This window comes from Uloborus diversus, chromosome 3 (assembly GCF_026930045.1).
Source record: "Uloborus diversus isolate 005 chromosome 3, Udiv.v.3.1, whole genome shotgun sequence".
In the NCBI taxonomy this organism is placed as follows: Eukaryota; Metazoa; Arthropoda; class Arachnida; order Araneae; family Uloboridae; genus Uloborus; species Uloborus diversus.
In genome coordinates this window covers 152,761,692-152,786,913 of record NC_072733.1, presented here as the reverse complement: position 1 = coordinate 152,786,913, position 25,222 = coordinate 152,761,692, and the positions used below count along the sequence as shown (strand labels likewise).

The following is a 25,222-nucleotide window of genomic DNA, read 5'->3' as shown; positions in this document are numbered from 1 at the left end:
AGGGGAAGCTGATGTACCTACGGACAAAATTAACTATGAATGACTATTTGTCCTTGGGTACAAAGGTACGCCATTTTGGCTTTGCAAGCCTGTCACATCGAAAGGACCACAGTTTCCCTACAGGAAAGGTCAGAAACAGCAGCCTAAAAATATAAGGACACATGATACCTTCAATTATAATGAATAGTACAAACCAAAAATATGGAAGAAAAATCATTATAACTTATTTTAAAACTTAGACCCCAGTAAAATTTGAAGAAAATGATAAGTCTTACTTGGTTACAAATAATTTTATTTGGAGTCATGGACAAACGCACTCGATTTAAAATAAATAGTATCCATACCCGGAATTTCCCCGCCAACGTCCGCAGGAACAGCTATCCGTGGGTACTTTGAATGAGCTTTTTAGAAATGAACTCACGAGGAAGAACATGCAACATGAATAACTTTTTGATTGAGCATTTTTTTGAACGATTCAAAAATTTTTAACATTAATTCTTACGGAAGAAATTCACTTTTTTGTCTAAAGTATTAAAATTCATTCTTTAGCATCGAAAATTGAAAACACTGCTGAGATTCTGAATCTATTCCTGTGTTCTGCTATAAGAAAAAAGGAAGAAAATAATTCCTAGCAAAAAAAAAAAAAAAAGGCAGTTGCGGGACTGGCCAACAGAAGCTATGATTGTATTGACTAACATAAGTTTACAGTGTTGAAGTCGAAAATGTTGTGAATGAAAAGTAAATTTAACTGCATAAACTGAAACTGAATACAATTCTTTGTTTCAAAATCCTTCAACATTATAAGCTTATGATTCTATGAAAGCATACTTCCGTAGGTAAATCCCATGACTACCTCTCACCCTTTTCTTCATTTAAATGAAAAAAAAAAGCTGAGAGGGTATAAAGCACCAACACTTACTTTCACTTAACAGCCGAACGCACCAGCCAACTGCGCCATGGAGTCTGCGCTCTAGATGCATTGTTAAACAAGTTAACTTGAAACGTAGCAAGTGTAACTTTTTTTTTTGTGTTAAAATTGTTCATTTTATTCAAAAATGTCAGCCGTCTTGTACACGGGTAATCAACTATATACTGATTTTATTGGTAACAATTTTAATTATGTTGTCAAAACAGTAAACTGATTAAATTTTTATTACTTCAATTACATATTAGAATGCGTTGGGTATCTTCAAGTTTTCTTCAGAGAGTCTTTTCTTGTAAAAATGTACGTCGAATTATAAATTTATTTTTTAATGTCTGAAAATAAAAGGAATTCAAAACCTCCCGCTGCTAAATAAGCATCTGCTATAACAAAGCACCTTGCAATAAGGAAAGGAGCTTACTGAAATTCCTTAACTGGAACACCTGTTTCGCATTCAGGGGTAAAAAGGTTTTTTTTAAACCAAATTGAGGCAGTGAGAAGCAAAGGGATGTAAGTGCTAAAATTAAAAATTTGAAAATAAGGATTACAAATGGTAGGTGAACCTCTCCTCTGCCTTAAGGCAAGATTTAATACTAATAGCCCTGGTAGGTGCTGCTATACAGCATGTATTAGAAAAAAAATTGAAGTAAAGCCTACCAAACACCGCAACTTTAAACGTGTTTTACTCAAAACTTGGAAAATGTCCACTTACATCCCTTTGCTTCTCACTGCCTGAGTTGTAAACTTGAAAACTTTAACTAAAGGGTAATCGTGAAATATTTTTGTACCGGTTTAAAGTATAGATTGATCACAGTACATATACAAATTTTCAAATACGAGTAGATCCAACGCCTGGAAGTATTTAAAAATTCTAGAAATACAAAAACTAAAAAACAACATGTTCTCCCAGGTGGAACAACCTGTCGAGTAACAGCTGATCGTACCACGGGGGCTTCGCTCTGGATGAATTGCTAAACGAGTTAACTTTAAATTTCTAACGTTTTTTATGAAAACGAATTATTAATTGCCATTTTCAGCGGAGCTTGAAAACTTACTGTGTGAAGAGATGCTCCTCTCTTTCAAACAACCTAAATAATTATGAATTTTTAATATTTTGTCTCTAAAAAGCTACAAAGCAACCTTAAGTAGAAATCAGCTATTAAAAGGGAAATTTTCTTTTTAAAACTAAATAATGAATTCCAGCTGCTTTCATTAAATATTTTAACATGTATTTCAATATGAGGTTGATCACGCGTCCCCATTTAAAATTAGCTCCATCTTCATCGCTGAACTAAACGATTCTCGTACGTTCTGCATCTAGAAAACCTATCTAATTATGCATGAAAAATGTTACTTACGTTTGGTGATCTGATGTACCATATTTTGACATCATTTGGAAGTTCATGCCTTGAAGTCAAAGGCTGCAGCAAGATCAGACTTTTAGAGCCTCGTTTTTCTCTTCCATGGTAAGTTATCAACTCATCTGAAACTGGATCCTCGTCGTGATAAGCGTAAATTACTCGAGTCGTATCATTCTGAAAGGGAAAATAACACATTCAGAATATGAGTAATTACTTTTCAGTCATTATTATTCTTTTGTTTTAGTGTTTAAATGTTTCTTGAAATTTTTTTAGAAGCAAAGTCCCTGATTTATTCTTTTTTTTATGTTAGAACCTCCTTCATACTTCAGAAAGAAAAGGGTTCATAAAAATAAATAAATGATTACAAAAAAAAAAAAAAAAAAAAAAAACCCGAAGGTGAAATTAAAACTAGTTATTGTAAATAAGTTTTAAGCTAAATGAAATTTATATTTATTTCCTCAGTTTGTTTAGGTTTTGTTTATATAACGCGAAGTTTTATGAAAAAATATTTAAAGAATTTAATGGAATTTTCTTTACACAGTGTTTGGCACGAAATTTCGCACCTTGACTTCCTGCATTTTCTTTTTTTTTTCCCTTTTCGGTCTTATCAGTTGCGTCTCATAAACTTTTCAAAGCACACGCACACATATATACAACTTATCACATGTTGCACTGCAACATATGATTAGAATGCCGTATTATCAGACATTACTTACGGATTTTTTTACATTTTGAATTGATATTATTAACTAATGCAGCTCTCATTATCAGTCATGCAAATGTTGAGTTGGACACTATTGACAAGCTGTTTCATTTTCCTTACTTCGGTACTTTCATCGCTAGTTTCCTGTGAAATCGGAAAAGAAGGCAGAATTGCATAGTGACTAGGCGTTGGCCTCACATAGCCAAGGACGCAGGTTCCAAGTCCAACTTCCGTCGGTGAATTTTAAAAATGCAAAAAATCATCAGGGCCCATGGTATTTTTTGCGTGTCATATGATTAAATGGCATGCTAAAGGTCCTTTCAGTATGTATTTGGCCTTGAAAACTCTTGCCAAAATGCAATTCTTAGTGTAGTTTCGCATTGAAGAGAGTCAAAATGCCTATGTCTGGTGGGGAAACTGGGCGTTAAAAGCTTGCGAAATGGCTATCCGACGATAGGTATACCACATTGAAGGCCATCTGTTGAGGAATGCACTAGGTCTGCAAATGGTAAACTAATTCGCTGTTCAATTTTAAAACCAAACAAAACCACAAAAGGCACCCAACTACCGATCCAACCGATTATTGAAGCATAGTTTAGAAAAAAAGTTCAAGTCTCCAAGGAACGCACTATGATATACCAACGTGCAAATTTTAGATAATAATCGTTCTGAAGCTCAGTTTTCATGGAGGAATCCGTGATTGGTTAATGCACTTCGAACTCGCAGTACTTTGCCATCAGAAAATCGTGAGTAATCGACAGACGTGAGATGGAATTAGAACGTGAGATAAAAGTTTTGTTTGTTATGAAGCCCATTAAAGATAAAAACACATTGTAATCCCTCAATAAATGCGTTCGTGTATCCTGAAGTAAAAGGCGCACTTATTTTTTTTTTCCAAGAATTTCAACCGCATCATGAAATTAAATTTATTTAGCTTTATTTTATGAGATTGCTGCTATGTTTCAGAAGAGAAAATTTCACGTGTCACGAATGCGAGCCGAACGACGGTCATTTGTTTTATATAACTTAGATACATTCTTAAAGTGATGAATTTAAGTGATTTAGTTTATCTTTAAAAATATAAATTGAGGCAATGAGAAGCAAAGGGATGTAAGTGGCATTTGGAGATGAGCAGTGCAAATGGCAGGCGAACCTCATGAGAAAGTAATAGTAGAGGTTAAGTTATACAACATAATTTGGAAAAACTTTTCAATGAAAGTCTACCTAGGACCGTATCTTTAAACACGTTTTACTTAAAACTTGAAAAAATGCTCTTTGTTTCTCACTGCCTCAATTCAGAGTTTTGGTCAAGAAATAAAGGACGCAGAAAGCATAATAAATCATCATAGTCTAAGATCCGACTTTGGTTGACCTACTCTCATTGAGGAGAGGAAATCTCAGAGTTGTCCACGATTTGAAGTTTCAATAATTGAGTAATTTTGCAGATTTTTTGCCGATATTTAAATGTTGCAGGAATCTGTAATTTTCTTAAAATTAGGCTTAGATCTAAATTTGCGCAAGTGACACTTATTCGGCTCAAAACTCAATTTTCATCTTGTGGGCCATTCCACGGAAAACGGTAATTTTGTTCCGCATGTGACGCTTCATATATTTCATAAAAAAGAATAATTTAAAAAGATGATGAACAAAATTTTTTTGTTTAAGAAATCACAAACGCATGTGTGACTTCTTAAGCAAACACTTTCTTCAAAAATTATTTCTTTTTTATGAAATCTAGGAACCGTCACGTGCGGTACAAAATGATCATTTTCAATGGAATAGGTACATGCATATTATTTTTCAATGGTTTAAATAATTATTTCTAAACTAATGATGTATGTTTCCTTTACGTTGGAACCATAGCTTTCAAAATCTACAATTTGTTTCGTCATTACTGTATTAATAGAGCAAAAAATATTAGCTTATTCATACGCAAGTTATCGGAGGTTGACTTTGGATGTCCCGCAGGTGACGCATGTAAAATTTTTTTATTTTAAATAACAAAATTGTTTAATAAAAATATAATTTTGTCAGGAGTATCTTTGCATCAAATGTAAAGATTAAAAAAATTGCTTACCCCTGTTTCATTAAAATATTAAGAGATATGACGAAATGTTAATGAAATTTAAGCGTATTTTTGTTCCGCACGTGACGGTGGAATGGCCCTTGTTCTATTTTCTCTGGAAAAAGATTCGCTGGAAAATGGTATTCGTTTTTGCAAAATTGTTGAGAAATCTGCAGCAATATTTCGTATTTCTTCAAATTTTCTTCTTTGAATAGAAGATTCCCGCAGAAAATCTCCAGAATTACTCTATAATTGAAACTTCTACTCGCACCTACTCGATGGTTTGTAGACTCGCTTGGATGTATTTATACCATCGTGTTTGTAAAATCTTTATCTACATTTTTTATGAATAACTTATGCGGAACCTCGATAAGGGTTTCTAATAAATTGGATATTAATTAGACTTAAGTTAGATGTTCGACAATTAGTAAATCCAAAACTGAAGCTGACATAATAAGACAAGGTGGCTTATTCTATGGAATTAAGAAATATGTTGGATTTTTGCTATTTATTTAAGATGTTAATTTGTAGTGAAAGCTTTGTTTTTGAAGTTTCATTAATTATCTTTTATCGAAAATAATATGAGGAGATTTTCAAACCCTATGGTATCTTTAAAATAACTCGAATGCCTTCTGAACTATCTAACGTACAATTACATATTTTTTTAGTTTTCTTTTCCTGATAAAGAAATGGATGACATATTTAAACTTAAATCTTAAATCTACGAATGGCACCTACCATAAAATTAAATGAGCTATTAAATGCCTTTTCATTGATTACATTTTTCTTTCTCAAAATTAAAGTAAGGAAATGCTTTTAAGTAAAGATATTTCAGATAAACCTCACACACTAGTTGAATTATAAAATAAGCCATTAAATGAATAGTCGCTGGTCGGCTAGGACAACGTTGAATGTGATTTTATTTCAAAATTGGTTTTCCGGTGAAATAATATTGGTTGTTTGGTTAAATGCGAGTTTGAGATTACCATTATCCTTTGGGAAACGTTTATTACATTGGGGCAACGTTAAACGTGCCTTTTTCAAGGCAGCTTTTTCAAATTCGATTGACAGGGGGACAAGAAATAACTTGGACACACATGATACATTATAATTTTAATGCTAATGAAAATACTACGACCTTCAAAGTAAATATGAATACATTAATTTGTCAAAATTTTTTACAAATTTTCAAAGTGGCTACCTATAGCCTTAATAAAGAGCCTTAAACGCGCGTGTCACAAAATTTTCGGCTATGGGCCGCAACTCACTTACTGATATTTTATCCCGTTCCTTGCATAGGGATTTCTTTAGGATTGCCAAAGTTTTATGAGGTTTAGTGCACACCCTTGTCTCCAAGATCTTCTTGTACTGTTGAACGGCATCAACGACCCCAATCTATAATGATTTGGGGTGGGATATGTGTTAGTGGGAAAACACCACTTGATTTTGTTGATCAAAGGCTGAAGAATAATCAAGAAACATATCGCAAGCTCATTTTGGAAGATGTTGTCTTAACCTGTCGCGAAAATTCTTTGGAAACAAAAGATGAACCTTCCAACAGGATTCCGCACCTGCACACAGCTTTAGGCACTCAAGATTGGTGCAAGACACATTTTCCAGACTTCATTGGAGTTCAAGAATGGCCACCGTATTTCCCAGATTTGAGCCTAATGGATTATTCTGTTTGGTCCGATTTATTCTGTTTATGAAGGGATGTCGAAGTTTTCTGAGGTTTAGCACATACCTTGGTCTCCAAGATGGACCAAACAGAATAATCCATTAGGTTCAAATCTGGGGAATACGGTGGCTGTTCTTGAACTCTAATGAAGTCTGGAAAACGTGCCTTGCACAAATCTTTAGTGCCTTTAGCTGTGTGCAGGTGCGGAATCCTGTTGAAAGGTCCATCTTTTGTTTCCAAAGAATTTTTGTGACCATGGTAAGACACCATCTTCCAAAATGAGTGCGCGATCTGTTTCTTGGTTAATCTTTAGCCCTTGATCAACAAAATCAAGTGGTGTTTTCCGACTAGCACAAATACCACCCCGAACTATTACAGATTGGGGTCGTTGATGCCGTTCAACAGTGCAAGATGATCTTGGAGACCAGGGTGTGTGCTAAATCTCATAAGCCGAAAATTTTGCGACACGTTTAAAGCTCTGTATTAATTCTGTAGGTAGCAATTTTGAAAATTTGTAAATTTTTTTGCGAAATAATGTAGAAATATTTATTTTGAAGTTTGGTCGCAATATTTTCCTTAGCATTAAATTTATAATGTATCATGTGTCCAAGTTATTTCTTTGTATTTTGTAACATCCAATGTTGTTCCAGCCGACCATTCAAATGTTATTTTTCTGTTGTCATTGAAATTTACTCATATGACATAGTTCTTCGATCCGAAAGGTTAAACAAGCAATTTTAAAAATCTTAAATCCTAGAAAGTAGTAGTGTTGTCTTAGATATGATAAAATTCCTTTACCGTGACTGGAAAATCTTGAGGGTCGCAAGTGTCGAATTTTCTGCTGACTTCTAATACTGTGTGGGTGTTGTTCTCGAAACCACTGAGAAGTTCCCAATCTGCTTGGTCATCCAGCAAAGGGAGTCCATTTTTGTGAGCATAACGATCCTATAAATAAAAGATCAGTTCATTAAACATTTTCTATTGTATTTAACATTTTATTTACATTTTCTGTTGCACTTTACATTTCCCCCGAATTTTATAAAAAAATAGGTTGTAAGAATATAAATAAAATATTTAACATTGTCTATTTTTTTAGCTCTGTTTTTTCAATTTCTTTTCAGAATAATAGTCTGAAAAATGAGAGAAATTTCTTATTTTCTACTTATAACGCTCTTTAAAATTACGTTAATGAAAATTAAAAAAAAAAAAAAAAACAAACAAACAAACAAACAAAAACTGTGATGTAAAAAATGTAAGGCGTTTTATAATGAAGTAAAAGTAATGATTTTGGTTCAAATGAACATCGAAATTTTAACTTCAGATTAATAACAACGATATTCTTTGTTGATAGTAATTTTAAATTTTGCAATCACAATTGATATATTTTTCTTGTAGTTTTGTTACAACGCTATTTCATTACTTTATTATAACGAGCAGGCCATCTTTTCCGCACTCTTCCTATCATCTGTCAAGATGACCTCGGACTTAAACTAAATTTGACTGTTTCTCGTAATTTTGTGGACGGTTTCGTCAGAAAATACTACCTAAAAGTTAACTATGTGTTGTTACTACGGTTCACCAGACGGAACGCTTTTAGTAGTTTCAACGAATGTACAAAATATATCAATGCCTTGCTCCATGAGTGTATTCGAGATTTCTATAACGACTGAATGAAACTAAAAAGAAAAAAAAAGAAAAAAATTGACTCTCGCATGTTAAGAATGCATTAATTTTTTGTGTATAATAATGAAAACAATCGACCTAGATTGAATAAGAAAGATCATTAGCATTTTGACTCATGTAAATGCTAACGGACTATAATATTGCCGTGAGAAAGGAAAAACGCAGTATCTGCAAATTTTTCATTTCTTTGCATTTTTGTCATCTGTTATGCTTTAGCTTTAGCGTAAAAGTTTGTTTATTTGGTTTGCATTGAAAAATGGCACGAAAAAAACGTGAAATTCCAACATTTCCCTGTTGTCAGTATGGAATCCAAAGCGCATTCTTTCAAATTACTCAAAACTAATTCCTGCTGTTACTGCGTTTTACGTTCCCACGGCACAATAAATGCCCAGGTTCCATAAGGTGTCTTTATGTGCTCATAATATCATATTCTCTGTAACCGTATATCTTTCCCTGTCCAGCAAATTAGTCGAAGTTTTAATTAGTTTTTTCGTTATGCCTGCATAAGTGCGTTTGTGTGAAGGTATCATGCACATTGAGAGGGCATAAAATGAAGAGAGGAAGACTTTCTTTCATGAAATCAAGACCCCAAGTCACGTGATAGATTTTAAAGCAAAGCATTGGAAGAAATCTAATTTCTTTCGCTTCTTTCACGCAAAACGTGCCAACCATTCGTCGTTATTGAGTCATGTGACTTGGGGTCTGTTGGTCAGCTTTTGTTAAGCCAATGATTGAACACTTGCTCTCTCCATTTTAATTCCTGCTCTAAGATCACGCGTAGCGCTAAAAAGGTTCGTCTTAGAAAATTGAAAATTTGTACATTGCTCAATATATTTGCAAGCGTGTGGTATTTTTAAGTATAAATCTGCATTTTATTCCTGGAATTTTAAGCTTCGACATTTAATTGTTATATATTTGAATATAAGAAACCATTATGTATCATAATGTAAGGTTATGGATTTTCTTAAAATTTCCTTTATATTTCAAATTAACAATTTGTGCGTGTTGAAATCATTTATTTCAAGTAACAAATATGTTTCTAGTAAAGTGAAAAAAATTATTAAATAAAAACAAAAAACCCAACTGCGTAAAAACCAAAAAAACTAAAAAGAAAAATGTATAAGGCCAGTAGTTTAGAATGTTATTAAGTACTACTGAATAACTACACAGTTGAAATAATTTTATAACCGTACACAGTTAAGACAAATCATAAATTCAAAAGCTGAATAGAAGGATCAACAGCCGAGGCCCACGGTGTAGTACTTCAGTAGTACTTAATAACATTCTAAACTACTGGGCTTATACATTTTTCTCTTTAGTGTTTTTGGTTTTTACGCAGTCGGGTTTTTTGTTTTTATTTAATAATTTTTTATTTCACACTTTTTAGTTATGATTATGATTATGATACGGTACATTTCTCAACCTTGTCAGTTCATTGAGAGAGTTTGTTTGTATCGTGAGGTTCATTAAGTAACTTGCGGTGATCTAAACTACTGATAATTAATCCCTCTAGGGACGTAACTCCGCTTAAAGCCACATGTGCTTGACATTCAGCAAAAATGCGCGAACTTAAGTCAACCACAGCATAGCTATATAAACAGTCTGTATAACTCATGTTGACGTGAAATCGGAAACGTCGTCAGTCAAATCTTTCTCGCAAAACTAAAAAAGCCTGTCGAGAAAGTACACGTCGCGAAACTAAGTCCCTTGAATCAAGGCAAAAACAAATGAAACATGTTAAGAGATGAAAATCGAATTAGTAGACTTTCTTTCTTTTGGTGCTTATTGCACGGGTTTATTTTCATGAGTACTACAATCTGAGTGTCTTGCCTTCGTTACGCATAATATACTTTTTATTACAGTACATAATACAAATAAAGAACACATGAAAGATTTTACATCAGAAAGAGGAGAAAGTAAATCCAGAGCGTGGATGTCTTGACCCACCGCCTCAGGTGGGAGAAGCAATCGCTTAGACCACTCGGCCATTGAGATCCCAATTAGTAGACTTTGTAAACAAAAAAATTCAGGCAGCGAAAACTACCTGCATTTGTCGCACGCAGGTAGCGTGCGACACAGTGTGCAACGCCAAACGTGCGGCGATCCCGAACTGACAAAATATGGCAACTGGATGTTGATATGGGAAATTTTAATTACTGTCATGTGTTTAGTGACAATCCCAAGGTTAAGACATCGATTGACGTAAGAATTACCAAAATTGACCAAGGCGTTTAGCCCCTGGAACGCCACATAGGAACAGACATACATACATAGACTGATAAACACATTACCCTCCTTTGCGTCGCACACGCGCAGTCGGGTAAAAATGTCGCACCCTCGCAGCATAGGATCTGTTCGACGCGACGTCTAGTTGTGCATATTTGGTTTTGATTGCATCCTACATAACTCAAAATCAGTTAGCCATGGAATATTATAATTTATATTTGAGCAACTTTCTTTTTGTATGTAATCGAATGTTCCAAAAAGGTTCTTGATTCGTTCTTTCTGGAAAATCTGCTAAAATCAATTCCAGTTTTCATATCAATACATTTTATACAGAGCATTGATTTATTCGTATCTAGTATGGAAATAGCCGTAGAAGCACAACTTTGACCTCCTAATATATTTTTAATACTTTATTATTGTGAGCAGTTCACGAAGTTTTATAATAACCAGAAATTTCTTTCCGCCTACCATTTTAAAAATCTTTTCCTGTTTTTCTGGTGATGCTGAACTACTTAGTAGTTGATATTTTATCCCGTATTTCGTATTGTTTCTGAGATAAGAATGTTAACTCTAAGTTTTGCCGGCAGGTGGTGTTTATATATATTTATGCAGCGTGTCCCAGTTTAACCTGCAAGATGTCTATTTTCGCATCCATTATTCTTAGATGCATACTTCTCATTGCAAAAAATGGTTAAAATAAGGAGCAGAGTTTCGAAATTGAAAGTTTGAAGCAAAAAAGAAAATTAGTGAAAAAGTACGAAATCGAACTTTTTACTCGGACCCTAGGTCTTCTTACTCATACATAGGGAAATAATCTCCATTGAAAACTAATTCTAACCCAAAAAATTGAAACAGCTACTATTAAAACTAAATGAGATAATGGACTTCAAAATTTTATGGGATCGTGCAGAAAATGAGATTGGAACTTATCGTTCTTTCAGAAGCTGTTGAAGTAAAAATACCAAAATATTTATATTTTTCATCGCTATTGAAAACTAAATGCAAATGTTATGCTATGATACGTAAAAACATGCTACAAAAGCTCGCACAACTCGAAAATAAAAAGCACTTTATGCACATACAGTCGGACCCGCATAATGGAATAGCCAATTTTCCACGAAAACATATTCTATTAAGCGGGATATTCCATTAACCGGGAACAAAATAACACATTACATTGGTTTGGTACTTTGAAAATGTATTACATTAAGCGGGATATTCTTTTAACCGATATTATAATAAAGCGGGCTTGACTGTATATAAGTTGGAACCCTTTTTAGCCACTATATTTCCCCTCAAAAGGTGTTATTAACTATGAGTGTGGTGTAAATCACAAAAACGCCTTGCTTAATATATCGATCAATATTTGTCGTACTAATGTCAACATTTTTGAGATTATTTTCCTAAATGCAAATTAAGGGGCCTAGAGTTCGTATAAAGATGTTAGATTTTGTATCCTTTCAGGTCTTGCAGGTTAAACGGAGACATGCTGCATTTTTTTTTTTTTTTTTTTTGTATACTTACAAAAATTGTAAGAAGTGCAAGAAAATCATGTTGTGTTTGCCTTAAAATATTTCTTTTAACTCAGACGTCCCCTATTGTTTACTTTCAATAACCGTTATCTTGGCATCATTGTCTCCAACATTTTCTTTCAGCACTAACTGATTCAATTTAAATTGTAACATGCTTTATTTATCTGATTGAGATAGAGTAACTTAAACATTAGATTACTCTATATGAGTAAGATTGTTAGAAGGTGCATAGTTCGCACGTCTTGATTCGAGTTGCTTTGTTCAAAAAATGCAAGGAAAATCATGATGTGTTTGCCTCAAAATATTTCTTTTAACTCTAACTTACCCTATTTTTTAGTTTTAATTACCGTTATACTGGCATCATTGTCTCCAACATTTTCTTTCAGCGCCACTCAACTGACTCGATATAAATTGTAACATGCTTTATTCATCTGATTGAAATAGAGTACTTGAACTTTAGATTACTCTATATGAGTAAGATTATTAGAAGGTACATAGTTGGCACGTCGTGATTCGAGTTGCTTTGTTCATGAGTGTATCATTAGTACCATGATAAAATCTAAATAGGCGAAGACACATAAAACACGGATACATGATGATTAAATGCTGGGTTTGGATTCTTCGTGTAGGATGTCATTGTTACAGAGAACGAAAAAATTAACGTTACAAGCTTGCTCACCTAGTTACATTTGAATAACATAAGGAAAGTGCACGATTACAGGGGATGATACCTAAGCAGAGAAGTCATGACGCAGACTGCGACATTGAAAGTTTTAGGAGGATTTTTCTCTTTTCTGGGGGAAGGGGGGGGGAGGGAGACTTTCTTCTAATAGGCTTTCGTAGTATTTGTGGATGTGGGTGTACCATAGCCATTGGGGAGGGAATAAGCACCCCTGCGGTTACACTTAAAAAAAATAGAGCATAAATTTGAGCAAATAATAAAATTGACATTAATTGAATGCTTGATTGTGTGTGCTACCTCTACATAAATTTGATTGGTTGCAAGTTTAGGATGCAACATTGATTGAGTTTCAAAACCACTAAATGGTGCCATAGTAAAAACCAGCATCAAATGAGTAAAATTGACGTTTTTGTGAGAGAAAGAAAATATTATGATTTCAAAGTAATTTTTTTTTCATTTTTAATTCATTTTCTGTCTTTGTATTTCTAAATTTAATCAACTGAATTATTTTGTTATCAAAGAGAAGTACTTTAATTAATTTGATTATGAGAAAATAATGATAGTGCATCTAAATTAACCACCATTTTGAATTTTCTTAAACCGCGTGGTAAATCTTGGGGCAGTCAAGCATATTGTACCTTAGGACACTATCCAAGGTACAAAATATGCATGGTTCTTAATAATTAAGATATGTTTAGGAATATGGAAAAATATTCTAACCTTATGTAGTCTTTTATACACATTTAATGTTAGATAATAATACTTAATTCATAATTCATAATTAATTATTCATAATTTAATTCACTACCATGGAAAAAATATTTTATTTGTTTTCTGGTGCAAAATTGGTTCAAGTATACGGCTGTTTAATGAATCGTGAAGACTTTCCCATAGTATAACAGGATGTGTCCCAAGGTACAATAGGATGTTGTACCAGAAAACTTTGCACCTTGGGACAGATTGGAACTTTTACTTTAATTGGCTGGCAATATTTTATTTTCAAACTGTCTGAATTTTAAAAAATATATTGCATAGTAGAATGTTGGGGCATTTTAATGTGACTCTTAGATTTTAAATTTGATTCAAATAATTGACGTTAAAAAATAAAATATGAAAAATGTCCCAAGATACAACACTCTCTCACTGTTCAATTTTGTTCTGTTGATGCTTATATTAAATGAGCCTTTATTTAAAGCATGTACAGTTTTAACGAAGGTAGTCATATTTTATGTCTTTCGGATGAAATATGTTAAAATATCTTTTCCCATCTATGTCATTACTGATCAGTGCAAACGTTATAAACGTGGAAAATGATACGAGATCATTGCTTATAAAAAATTAGATGCACGATTTTTTGAAGGCTAATTTTGTAAACTCTTGATGTTTTTTTTCCACATGACCAACCGACGCTTATTAGAAAAATTAGTGATGAATATTTTAAAAATTTTTCAATACTTTAGATATTTTAACATATTTATTTTGATTTTAGATTAAAAAAATTTAATAAAGTGTTAATTGATCAATTGAAAGGCTCGGGTTATGAATGTGATATGCCACATGATGTGTATTTTTCAGTAGGCCAATTTCAAACTTATAAAAAATATTTATAGAATGTTTCAAAGGTATTATACATTCTATATTCTGCAATACTAAGACCAGATGTGTTTTTTTTTCCAAATGACGTAATCGATTGTCATGTTTATTTAAATTTAAGTTATGAGAAACAAAAAATTTGATCGAAAAGTCACTCGTTGTGGCTTGTCACATTTCTGCCCCGAGACCTTCAATTGTTTCATGAATCAAAATTGAAGAAAACTAAAGAAAAAAATTGCATTATTACACTTTTGGTCAAATTTACAAATTAAACTATCTGTATCTATAAAATAAATGAAGATGTTCTATAAAATTTTGAAGTTCAACAAAACTCTTCTCTTTTTCCTTCTAAAAAATATCAAATTGCACCACTTGTGAAAAGTTCAAAAATTGGGATGAAAAATATAATTTTTTCTGGAGAATTGACCGTACATATATGAATAGAAATAAAATTAGTTTTTCATTCATTCATTCTGAATCCTTTGAAACAAAATAATGAATAAAGCTCATTTCATTCCTTCACATTAGGAAGAAATACAAAAGAAAAATTGTCACAAACCCGTTTCGCGAAATTATTGGTCATCAAGGGGCATTTTATCTCCTCTTTTCAGATTAAGCTGGACTTTTTATACTGTGGTATCAACAACCTTGAAAACAGCGTCACAGCTTCATGCTTAGATGGTCACTTGGAAAGAAAATAGTAGTAGAAAAATGAAGATTAAGAAGGAAAGAAAAAAATAATAAAACAACAAGAAATGACGGCTTGCAGCAAGCCATCATTTCTTCCAGCGATATGTAAGTCTAAGACCCTCTATTTTGACATGCGCTGGCCTACCATTTGTTACGCTTTTCTACAGTTTATATTCTCTCCGTGACAATTGAGTCAGAATTCTAGGGTTTAAGTCATTTTTGTGGTTGTGGAGTTTAAACACACACATAATTTACTCAGATTATATTGTAAGAAAAGACGTTTCTAGAAAGTAGTGATCCTAATTGCATTCTCAGTAACCGCAACTATTTTACCTGGTTTGTAATACAAAGCAACAGACAGAAGATTATTTCAGGCCACACAATGGAACGTTTCAAGGAGTTAAAATGTGAAGTACCCCAAACTCAAAGTTTTCTTTCTCATCTCTTCTAAAGATAAAATTTGGTAAAACTATAGCTTGAAGATGTGTAAAGCAGCAAAACTCTTCAGCCAAGTTAAAAATTAGCATAATGTCATAGTTTGAAACTTTTGAACTAAAAGAGTGTTGAACCTTTCACTGCAAAAGAATGCCAGTTTAATCACTCTCATTGTTTAAAGTGTTCAAAGTTGAGGACATTATGTTACTTCTGAACTCAACTTCTCTTAAACACCCAACTTCGTTTACTTATATGGTTAGAGTGTCGATTCCCAATTCATCACTCGCCGGTTTCTATAGTTTTAAGCCGATTAATCATTGTATAAATTATAACACTAGATGGCCGTCATAATTTATGCAAAGTTCAAAGTACCATAAGTTATGTTAGTCTGCGAATGTGATTGAATGGTTGTTGTAACAAACTTTAAATATTATGAGCAATGAACTCCGAATATTTTCAAAAAGCGTCCCCCCCAAATTTTGTAATCTTTTAAGAACTAAACCTATTTAACTCAGTCTTTAGATGGCTAAACCATTGATTCTTTTACATAATAACCTTGTAGCTTCGTTGTTTGGAGCCTATTTAAATATTCAACCTAAGCAGAAATAAACAACATTCGTGTTTTATAAATGAAATCCAACTGCACTTGAATAAGCTTGCAATTGCGTTGCTCATTTCAAGCCCATCAAAGTTTCAAAATTTTCTGTCTGAAAAAAAAAAAAAATGGTTTTTAAACCAGTACCTCTTATGAATTATAGTTACGTTAAAGCCTCCTTTTAGGGATTGAAGCTTACTGAACTTAGAGTTTTAGATATGTAGACGACAAATTATTAGATCATAACCAGGGAAGTCCACTTAGGGGTGGGGGGGGGGTCAGTCATGGCACAAACTGCCTCATTGATTTTTTGAGGGGGTGTTTTTAAGAATATTTTTTTCTTTTGGGAGAAGCTATTGCTCTTGGGCGGGGGGGGGTCGCAATATATAGGGGGGTGCGCCCCTCCTCTCGGGGGTACCCTTTTCATAACCGTCTAGTTTGGTGGTTTTTGAGTCTATTTTTCTGTGTGCATACACGAAAAAAGATTCATCGTGTTTTCAAGTATTTCAGTCCACTACAATTCGATTGACTAAGCAACGAAATTCAAATGGACTTATTCCAAATGGCATATTCAACGAATTCAATTTACCTCATTTCATAAATTAATGTCTCCTATTAAGAACTAAACTTTACAATTCAAAACCTTAGATGACGAAAACTGCGGAATCCTTGATCCAGACCTTATAGTCTCTGTATTTTCATGCTTATTTATATACATGTATTGAAATGAATATTATGCCTCTAATACGAAACTTTCGAAGGGCGAATGATTAAACCTCTTTTGGGATCGTTCTGTTGAAATAGCGGTGTTGAAATCCAAATTACTCCATTTATTATTGATAATAGATAGAAGTAATTAGTAGTATTGCATTGTTTCAGTAATGCGAGGTGAAACTACTGGTAGTAGGCTTTTGGTTAAGTTGTATTGAGTTAAGGATTTACAGTGTAAATCTGGCAGTTAAGACCGCTATGCATTTTTGTTGGATTTGTTTCTAATATCGTTCATCCAACCAGTTTCCATTATCGTTCTATAGAAGATGCACAGAACGTAGGAAGATAGACCAGAAAAGTCATTGCAAACTCCTCTGCAACATTCCCCTACTGTGATCATAGTAATATCGACCCTTTTATTAATCTCTACATGAAATTCCAGGGCTACATCAGCAGCTGTTGTCACCTGTTCTGTAAACCTCAAACAAGAAAAAAAGTAAAATGCAGTTCTTTTTTGACAAGTCACAAGCTGATAAAACTGAAAAAAGAAGAAGAAAAAAAAAAAAATACTAGAAAGAAAATTCCTTTTTTTACTTCATTCCGGGCCGTGGTAGCCCGATCGGTAGAGTGTCGGATTCGGGGCCGGAGGGTCCTGAGTTCGAACCTCGATGGTCGAAGACCCACCGTCGTCATTAAAGGGGACTGGGCAACGTTAAATATGCTCGTGGTCTCAATGTCCTCCAAGTGAAACGATACCTCTGGGGGTGCTAGCACCAGGTAGCCATTAGCTCCTGGACTAGTTCTAAACTCTCATTAACTGTTCGATCCGGTGATGGTGCTGCCATCTATCGGTATAAAAAATAATGGAGGCAAGGCACTTAGTATGCAGTCCTTGACATAAATACAGTTGTAGTCAGTTGTGACTCGGAATCGTACTTCATTCCGACTGATGATGATGAGTCATCCTACGCGTGAACGAATGAAAAAGACAGTAATAATGACGATGGTGACACTAGCGCAGCCAGAAATAAATTCTGGAGGGTTTTTGTGTTCAAAAATATCTTCTGGATGGGTTTTCTTTTATGAAAAATACTTCCTGGGGGGGGGGGGGTTGTTGATCGAAAATACCTTCTGATGGGGTTTTTGTGGATCCAAAATACCTTCTGGAAGGGTTGTTTTGGTTAAAAGTAACTTCTGAAGTTTTTTTTTTTTTGGATGAAAACAGCACTTTCATATGCATAAACTATTGTACTAGAATTTGCATTTACATTAAAACTAATGGTTCTGAGGGGTGTTTTCACCATCAAACCCCCTTCCCCCCTTCGATGCGCCACTGCGATGATGACACATAATTTGCAGACCCGTCATTTAGGTGAGGGATCAGGGGGTCAATCTCCCCCTGCCTTTGAAAAAGTAGTGTTTTTACACATAAGTGGGCGTGGTTCTTGTTGTTTTCAAAATAAAATTTGCATTTATCATATGTACGTTTTTGCTTTCCTATCTCCTTTGGAACAGCTTAAAATGATGGCCCTGACAAAGGCATTTGTGAAGGTTTTTATTCATGTGACAAAAGTTGTAAAAAAAATTATGATGTAAGAATTATTTCCATTAGTTTACGCGAAAAGTGTTAAAAGAAATATAAAGAGACAAATATTCTTTTTTTTTAAAAAAAAGAAAGATTGAACCTCATTAGCACAGTACATGCTTTAAAAATGCATATAAATGCATGCAGAAATTAAATAACATTTGTATTTAAATTTCTCTACATTCATCGCTAATTTTCCTGCACTTTTTTTGTAGGCGATATTAGAAACACCCGAAGAGCAATATTAGAAACAATTTTCCAGAAACTGATATATTTTATGGTTCAGCTATTTTTACTTCTTTTACAAAAAAGGAAGTATTGTATTCGCAAAAAAAATTTCACTCAAAAATCGGCCTTAATTTCCATTTTTCTCATCCCCGAATGAATGTTGAGTTTTTTTTTTTTTTTTTGACCTGACCACATGTGGATAGATGCCTAGGAAAGTACAGACACTCGAAATATCCTTCTTAATGAGCCCCGAGTTAATTACAACGAATTTTCTCCTGACGTCCGTATGTATGTGCGTATGTATCTCGCATAACTCAAAAACGGTATGTCCTAGAAAGTTGAACTTTGGTACGTAGACTCCTAGTGGGGTCTAATTGTGCACCTTCCCTTTTGGTTGCATTCGGATGTTCCTAAGGGGGGTCTTTTGCCCCTTTTTTGGGGGGAAATCATTGTTTATTTCAATGTGAACCCAAGTTGTGTTATAATTTGTCGGACTCTTGGCGATATATCGCCAGTCTTTTGGTCGCCAAGTTTTGTCGCCGACTTGGCGACAAATTTGGCGATTTTTTTAATTTTAAATTTGGTTTCAATTTGGCCACTGTTGGTGATATTTAGAGAGTTAACTATTGAATCACATTAAAATTGCCAATAATGGGGAAATGACATTAAATAGGAGTAAATGAAAGTTTCAGCTCGTTTATTAACATGTTCAAGATGCTGATGATATTAAAATTTTATTTCGGGAATATGTAGTCACATAACATCACAACTTCAGACGAATTTCACAATCATTATGAAGCTAGAAAATTTTCCGTCAAGGTATGACGGGTTCTACATTTGAAAGAAGTAATTGCCTGTTTGATGATATTTTGATAGTTAAAAATTTAACCCTAACTCCAGCAGATGAACCCTAAACTCCCGCTATTTAGTTAAAGGATTGTTTTGAGTTTTAAAGCTACTGTTAATATTTTTACGTGTTTTGGCGATTAGTTTTAAGTTCCAAATGATCATTTCACATCAGAAGGTGGTGGGGGGCGTGGTTTTTTTTATTTCAACGGAATATCTTTAATTTCTTAGCACGGGTATCGCCATGCGGGTACTGCTATTAACTAAACAAGGCTAGAGAGAGATTCCCTTTCTCATAAACCAAACAAAAGAGTGAACTGCCTTTCCAAATCCTTTAAAAAGTAAGTAAATACAACTGGTAGACGTTTATAAATAGGAAGCACGCGTTTCTTACAAAATAATGTATTGAAGTAAACTAAACACAACGATATTTTTAATGTGTGATGCCCTTAAAAAGTACATAAGAATGAATTTCAATCACGTTGACCACTTTTATTATAGAATATATACACGTTTTTCGATAGAATTTCATTATTCTTAAGCAGGTTTGTCTCAAAAATGTGCATATCATGCAGAATACTTAGTTTTTGGCTTCGATTTTTTCGTGTTTTTTGGTATCTATGTTTCTTTTTTTTCTTTTTTTCGTGGAGCCAAAGAACTCATAAAAGTCGTTCGAATAGCAACAGTATTTGTCTGATCTTCTTTTTTAATTTATCAAATGCCTGGCCTTCGATCTTCAAGTCATTGGGAATCTAGATTATTGTTGCCGACATTTGCAGTAGGTGAAGATATGATCTGTTTGGCAAATTGGAAATAGGCGAAGGGACATCGTGGAAGTCCAGTGGAACAAATAGATTTTTTTCCTATGGTTCGTGTACTACAAATTTTGAAAGCTATATCATACTTTAGTTAACCTGAATGGTAACACTGAAAGCTTGACACTGCCATTTTTCATCTTATATCTTTATCCTTTTGTTTCTACTATTACTGTTTGAAAAAATCATGAAAGTTCCACTTTTTTGGATTTAATGTATAAATTATTACTCAATAATCAATATCAATGAATTAGTTTAAAGTTGAAACTTTCTTAATTGCGTACATGTAGTGTTTTTCATTTAATAAATAAATTTGGTGCAACTTTTGACTTAAAGACAGTGCTTGAGGGTACAGGGGGGCTGTCCTACTCTACCTCCATGAACATTACCCACTATAAAATTATAATATCTTAGAATAAGACGAAGTAAATAAATTTAAGAGCCTCAAGATTTTAATGTAAAATATCAATGAATATTGATTTTAATGTCGTTTTATTTAAATTGCATTTTCGATGTGATTTACGTACATCTAAAGAGTGCCATTTAATAGATTTTTTATCTGTTAATACTATTTTGCCATTACTGTTGAATATTTTTTATTTATTGTAACCTGAATTAATGAGTTGCAGATCAAGAAGAAATACTCAGAGATTACCAAAACGTATGGCTTTGTGGTGATTCAAAAACAACAAATTGTTCATTTCTTGAAGACTTCCAATCTTTTTCCAAGTACAAATGAACGCGTTATTATCCTATCTCATTTTTTATCCTTTAATATTTAGTTCAATGTTACCTTATTATTTTCAGTGCGTTAAAAAATATATTTTAAAGCAATTTCAGCTCTCAAACGGGCTTTATCATTATAACTCTAGTTATGTTTTAACAGTAAAAAATTGTTTTCATATCCCCTGCACCTCCGTAACTAAACCTATGTTTAATAATATGTTGCCACAATACGGTTACTTTTTACTTGCCTTTCTGAAAGTCTGACTAGCTCATGCCCTCATCTGATGTGCACCGATAGGGGCACAATGGGATAACTTGATTACTTTTTGAAAATTACTTTTTGAAAGGAAGATTTAATAAGAATACATTTTTAAAGGAATAACGTTTAAAGAGGTATCACGAATAAATTTTGAAAAAAAAAAAAAAAGGAAAAAAGCTAACATAAACCAAAATAGTACGTTGCACTTAAATTCTTAAATTTTGATTTAATTTTAAATGAAATATTTTGAAATAAAGCAAACGAAAATTGTCTCACCGAGCCTCCCCCCACCTCCCGCCTTACATAATTGTATCCATAAAAATAAAATTCCTCTTTTTTATTGCTTAAATAAGGTTTTAATTTTTTAAAAACATAGCGTTCTTAAAAATTTTGCTGTGTCCATGTGTGAGAGAGCAAAGAATCGATTCGGAATATAAGTTAGCTAGCTTACCATGGGCCCCAATTTTAAAAAGAGGTGTCCCAGTTTAATATTTTGTCTCGAAAACCTTGTCTAAATCATTTTTTTATCAGTTCATCACTTTGTAAAAGTATATTTTGTCATAACGATGGATGAAAGATGTAAATGGTTTTAGAAAGTCATAATTCCCTTTTTACTGTAATAATAAATGTGAAAAATCAGTATGAAAGGTGGATGAAATAATAGTTTGGTCCATCCAGCGCAATTTTAAAAATTTGCAGGTCCCTCAATGTGATAGGTCTTGAGGCAAACGCAGTAGCACAACCTGATTTTGCTCCTGAGAGAAAGAGCAGGAATAATTTCAATTTCGATTTAAAATGTAAAAAAAAAGCTATGCAGCAAACTTAACCCATAGACTTTTCTATTAAAATTGGTGAAAAGTCTTAAACATTGGATGTCAATTGGCGTTAAAACTTTTATTAAATGTTAACAAGAAAACTTGCGGCAATGCTGAAGGAGAAATTCAAAGTTTTCGCATAAAATTTATAACGTTTGTTATCCCTATATTTTTTAAAATAATTTTAATTTGAAACAACACATAAAATAATTAAAAATGTGTAGGAATTTCAAATTAATTTTAAAATTAAAGAAAAACGTATTTAAATTTTTTTAAGTAGTAATTTAGGAAAAAAATGGAGCTAAATGCGCACCATTTTCGGCTGGATTTCCTGTTGAGGTAATTGGATCGTGTAATGAAATTTCACTGTTTTGACACCCTTACCAATAGGAATGAATTGAATAACAAAATTCGTGCATTCCATCAAAGAAAACATAGCTCCTTGAAAGTAACAGAATATGAAAAATGTGACTTAATGACTATTGGGTTCAACACGTGCCGGCCGCCAGGTCAACACGGCGCCTACATTTTCAGAAAAGGTTTTTCAACGTCTGATTTCATCGCTATTTTGTCACTACCTTTCTTGTGTTCGCGATGAACTTAAACCGCAGATGTTACCACAAAGTGTTCATTAATGTAAAAAAACATTCTAATACAGCATTGAAAGTATAAAGCTCAGTTAAGCGTTTATGGAAAGTTCAATAATATAAATGACGTTATGGGAAATGTTGCGTAATACTATATATACTCGTACCTTTTGTTTTGGATATGTTATACTGATACCAGTTAGCTCATCTAATGTAAGAAAGCTTACTTAATGTTGAAATTTAAGTTTATGTTACATTAGATTCCTCGTCGTGGAGATGTCCACGATAAGGTATTTATGGCGCTGACGGTGCCGTTGAAATTTTTAAGGTTTTTAAAAATCCCATTTTGGGAAGGGGGGGGGGGGGTCTCGTTCGCGGGGAAGGTGGTGTTCCGTAGCAGTCTAGGTGAATGCCTTATTGCCCTGAAGGAGGGAGGGAAGGGTTGGTTTTTCAATGAACCCTTAACATCTGCGTAAGAGATAAATAGGTGCATATGAAATCAAATTAATTTCGTGCGATTGATTTTAAAAACTAGTTGGAAAATGTTACATTTTTTAGATTTTTGTTGATTGGCAGTAAATCAGTTTTATATTATTCTCTATTTTTTTTTAAAAATTTTGTTAGGTGATTTTTGTTAAACTCTTTGTTTTGGTATAATAAATAAATATTTTCAATCTTAAACGGTTGTTTACGCTTTCAAAAACTGAAAACAATACCTCAAGAAGAGTAGATAATTCATACATATTACTTACATAAAAAAAACATTATCTGTGAGGTGATTAGAGGCACTAAACAAATAGATAAGTTTAAAATTATGAGGTTCAACCATTAAAACTACTAAATTTTCTAAAAAACAAAAACAAGTAAAAAAAAGGGGAAGGAACACACAAACAAACCAACCATTACTCTTTTTAAATTTTCAATGAATAATATTTCATGTACGGATAACTTAATCAACAGTTAACGACAGTGGATTAAATTAATCTACTGTCGTTTTATTAAAGAAAAATAAAACAATTATTAAAAGAAAGTATTTGACATATCACAATATTAAAGAGAACTTTTATTTTAGTAAGTTGTTCTTTGCTAGGATAAAAATATTTTCTTCTATACACTGACTGGAGGGCTTCAAAAATTAAATACAGATACTTTTAAATTATTTTTATTCGAAATAATTCAGAGGTTATTATTATATTTCCCTATAATAACTATTTTTCATATTTTTATTAATACTGTAGAATGTTAATACAAAGCCAGCAACATATATTGGAATAGTATTCTGATGACAAGTGGAAAAAATCTGTACACGGATAAGTTTTGAGAAATATATGAAAGGTATTGTTTTATTATATAAGAGCATAAATCAAGGGAAGTCTAGAAAATAAAGTAAATGTCACATTTGTTAAATTGTTAGTTTTAAACAAATTCACTTACTTGTAAGAACACTTTTCCATTCTGCACCCATCCTATGACAATATCACTTCCAGGCATGCCTCCGTTTGGAGAAAAACCTAATGCGACATAACCACGCGTTAAAACTTCCACTCGAAAAATTATTTTTTCGTTTAATTTGTCCACTCTCCAATACAAATGATAATGATTGTGTCTGTCAAGCACCTCATGATAATAGTCATTCGCATTTACAAAACAAAAACAGGAAATAAATGTCAACAAAAACACATAAAATGTTCGTAATTGTCTTCTAAAATTACTTAACACAAACATTGTTTTCTTTCTTTCTTCAATTATCACCCAGGTAAGTATCTTAAATGCACAACAATGATGAATCACACAGTGCTTGAATTAAACAACTGGCAGCATTAAATTCAATATCGAACTACTTCAGCTTTCTTAAAGTAAACTTCCCCACCACGAACACTTACGGGTCGTAACCTCAGGAAAATAACTTTAAGGATTTCTCTTCATTTTCATGTATTTTTCACTCCGAATTATTTTCCACATTTCCTCTAATCAGTGATTCAACATTTTACGACCTGAAGCAAAGCGAGAAAAAATACACGAAACGCAACAAGCACAGCTTTCTGTCAATTTCCGACACCACATGCAGCTATTTCGGAGCAGAAGTTTCGGTAGCTTCCCACTGGGCCCTTTTTCCAACTAGATCTGTGACAGCTGCTGAGCCACTCGGCTTGTTGGTGGCTCAGAGCGCCTAGTTCCGTTCGCAAGGCGTTGTTTGGCAGGTGTGTCATTTCCGGCGTCTGCTGCCGGACCCGAAAATCCGTGACTATCAGGGGGGCGCTGTTTTTACTTTTTTTTATGTTTTTCGCTCTCCTCCCTTTACATTCCCTCTTCCTAGTGGTAATTGTGCAAAGGATGTTCCGCAAGAAAAAGCGTCTCGCTGTAGAAAAAAAGAGCAACAAGAGGATTAGCTTGTTAATTGGAAATGGGCATTCACATTAAGTATATGAAGATGGATTTGATTTATTATTTGCTTTTTCTTTGTTTAATTAGTGACAAAAGTAAG

The 25,222-nt window shown here is 33.3% G+C and overlaps 1 protein-coding gene across 1 annotated transcript in view; it reads right to left on the bottom strand.

The window, feature by feature from the left end:
- The window catches only part of LOC129218527 (DBH-like monooxygenase protein 1 homolog), a 58,308-nt gene extending 33,470 nt beyond the window's left edge, over nt 1-24,838 (bottom strand). Inside the window, exons 1-3 of the mRNA XM_054852815.1 lie at nt 24,172-24,838; nt 7,528-7,674; nt 2,281-2,457 (exon numbers count right to left, since the gene is read on the bottom strand). Coding sequence (XP_054708790.1) covers nt 2,281-2,457; nt 7,528-7,674; nt 24,172-24,462 — 615 coding nt within the window. The 5' untranslated portion in view covers nt 24,463-24,838. The remainder of the gene's footprint in view (nt 1-2,280; nt 2,458-7,527; nt 7,675-24,171) is intronic.
- Nucleotides 24,839-25,222: the final 384 nt, after the last annotated feature.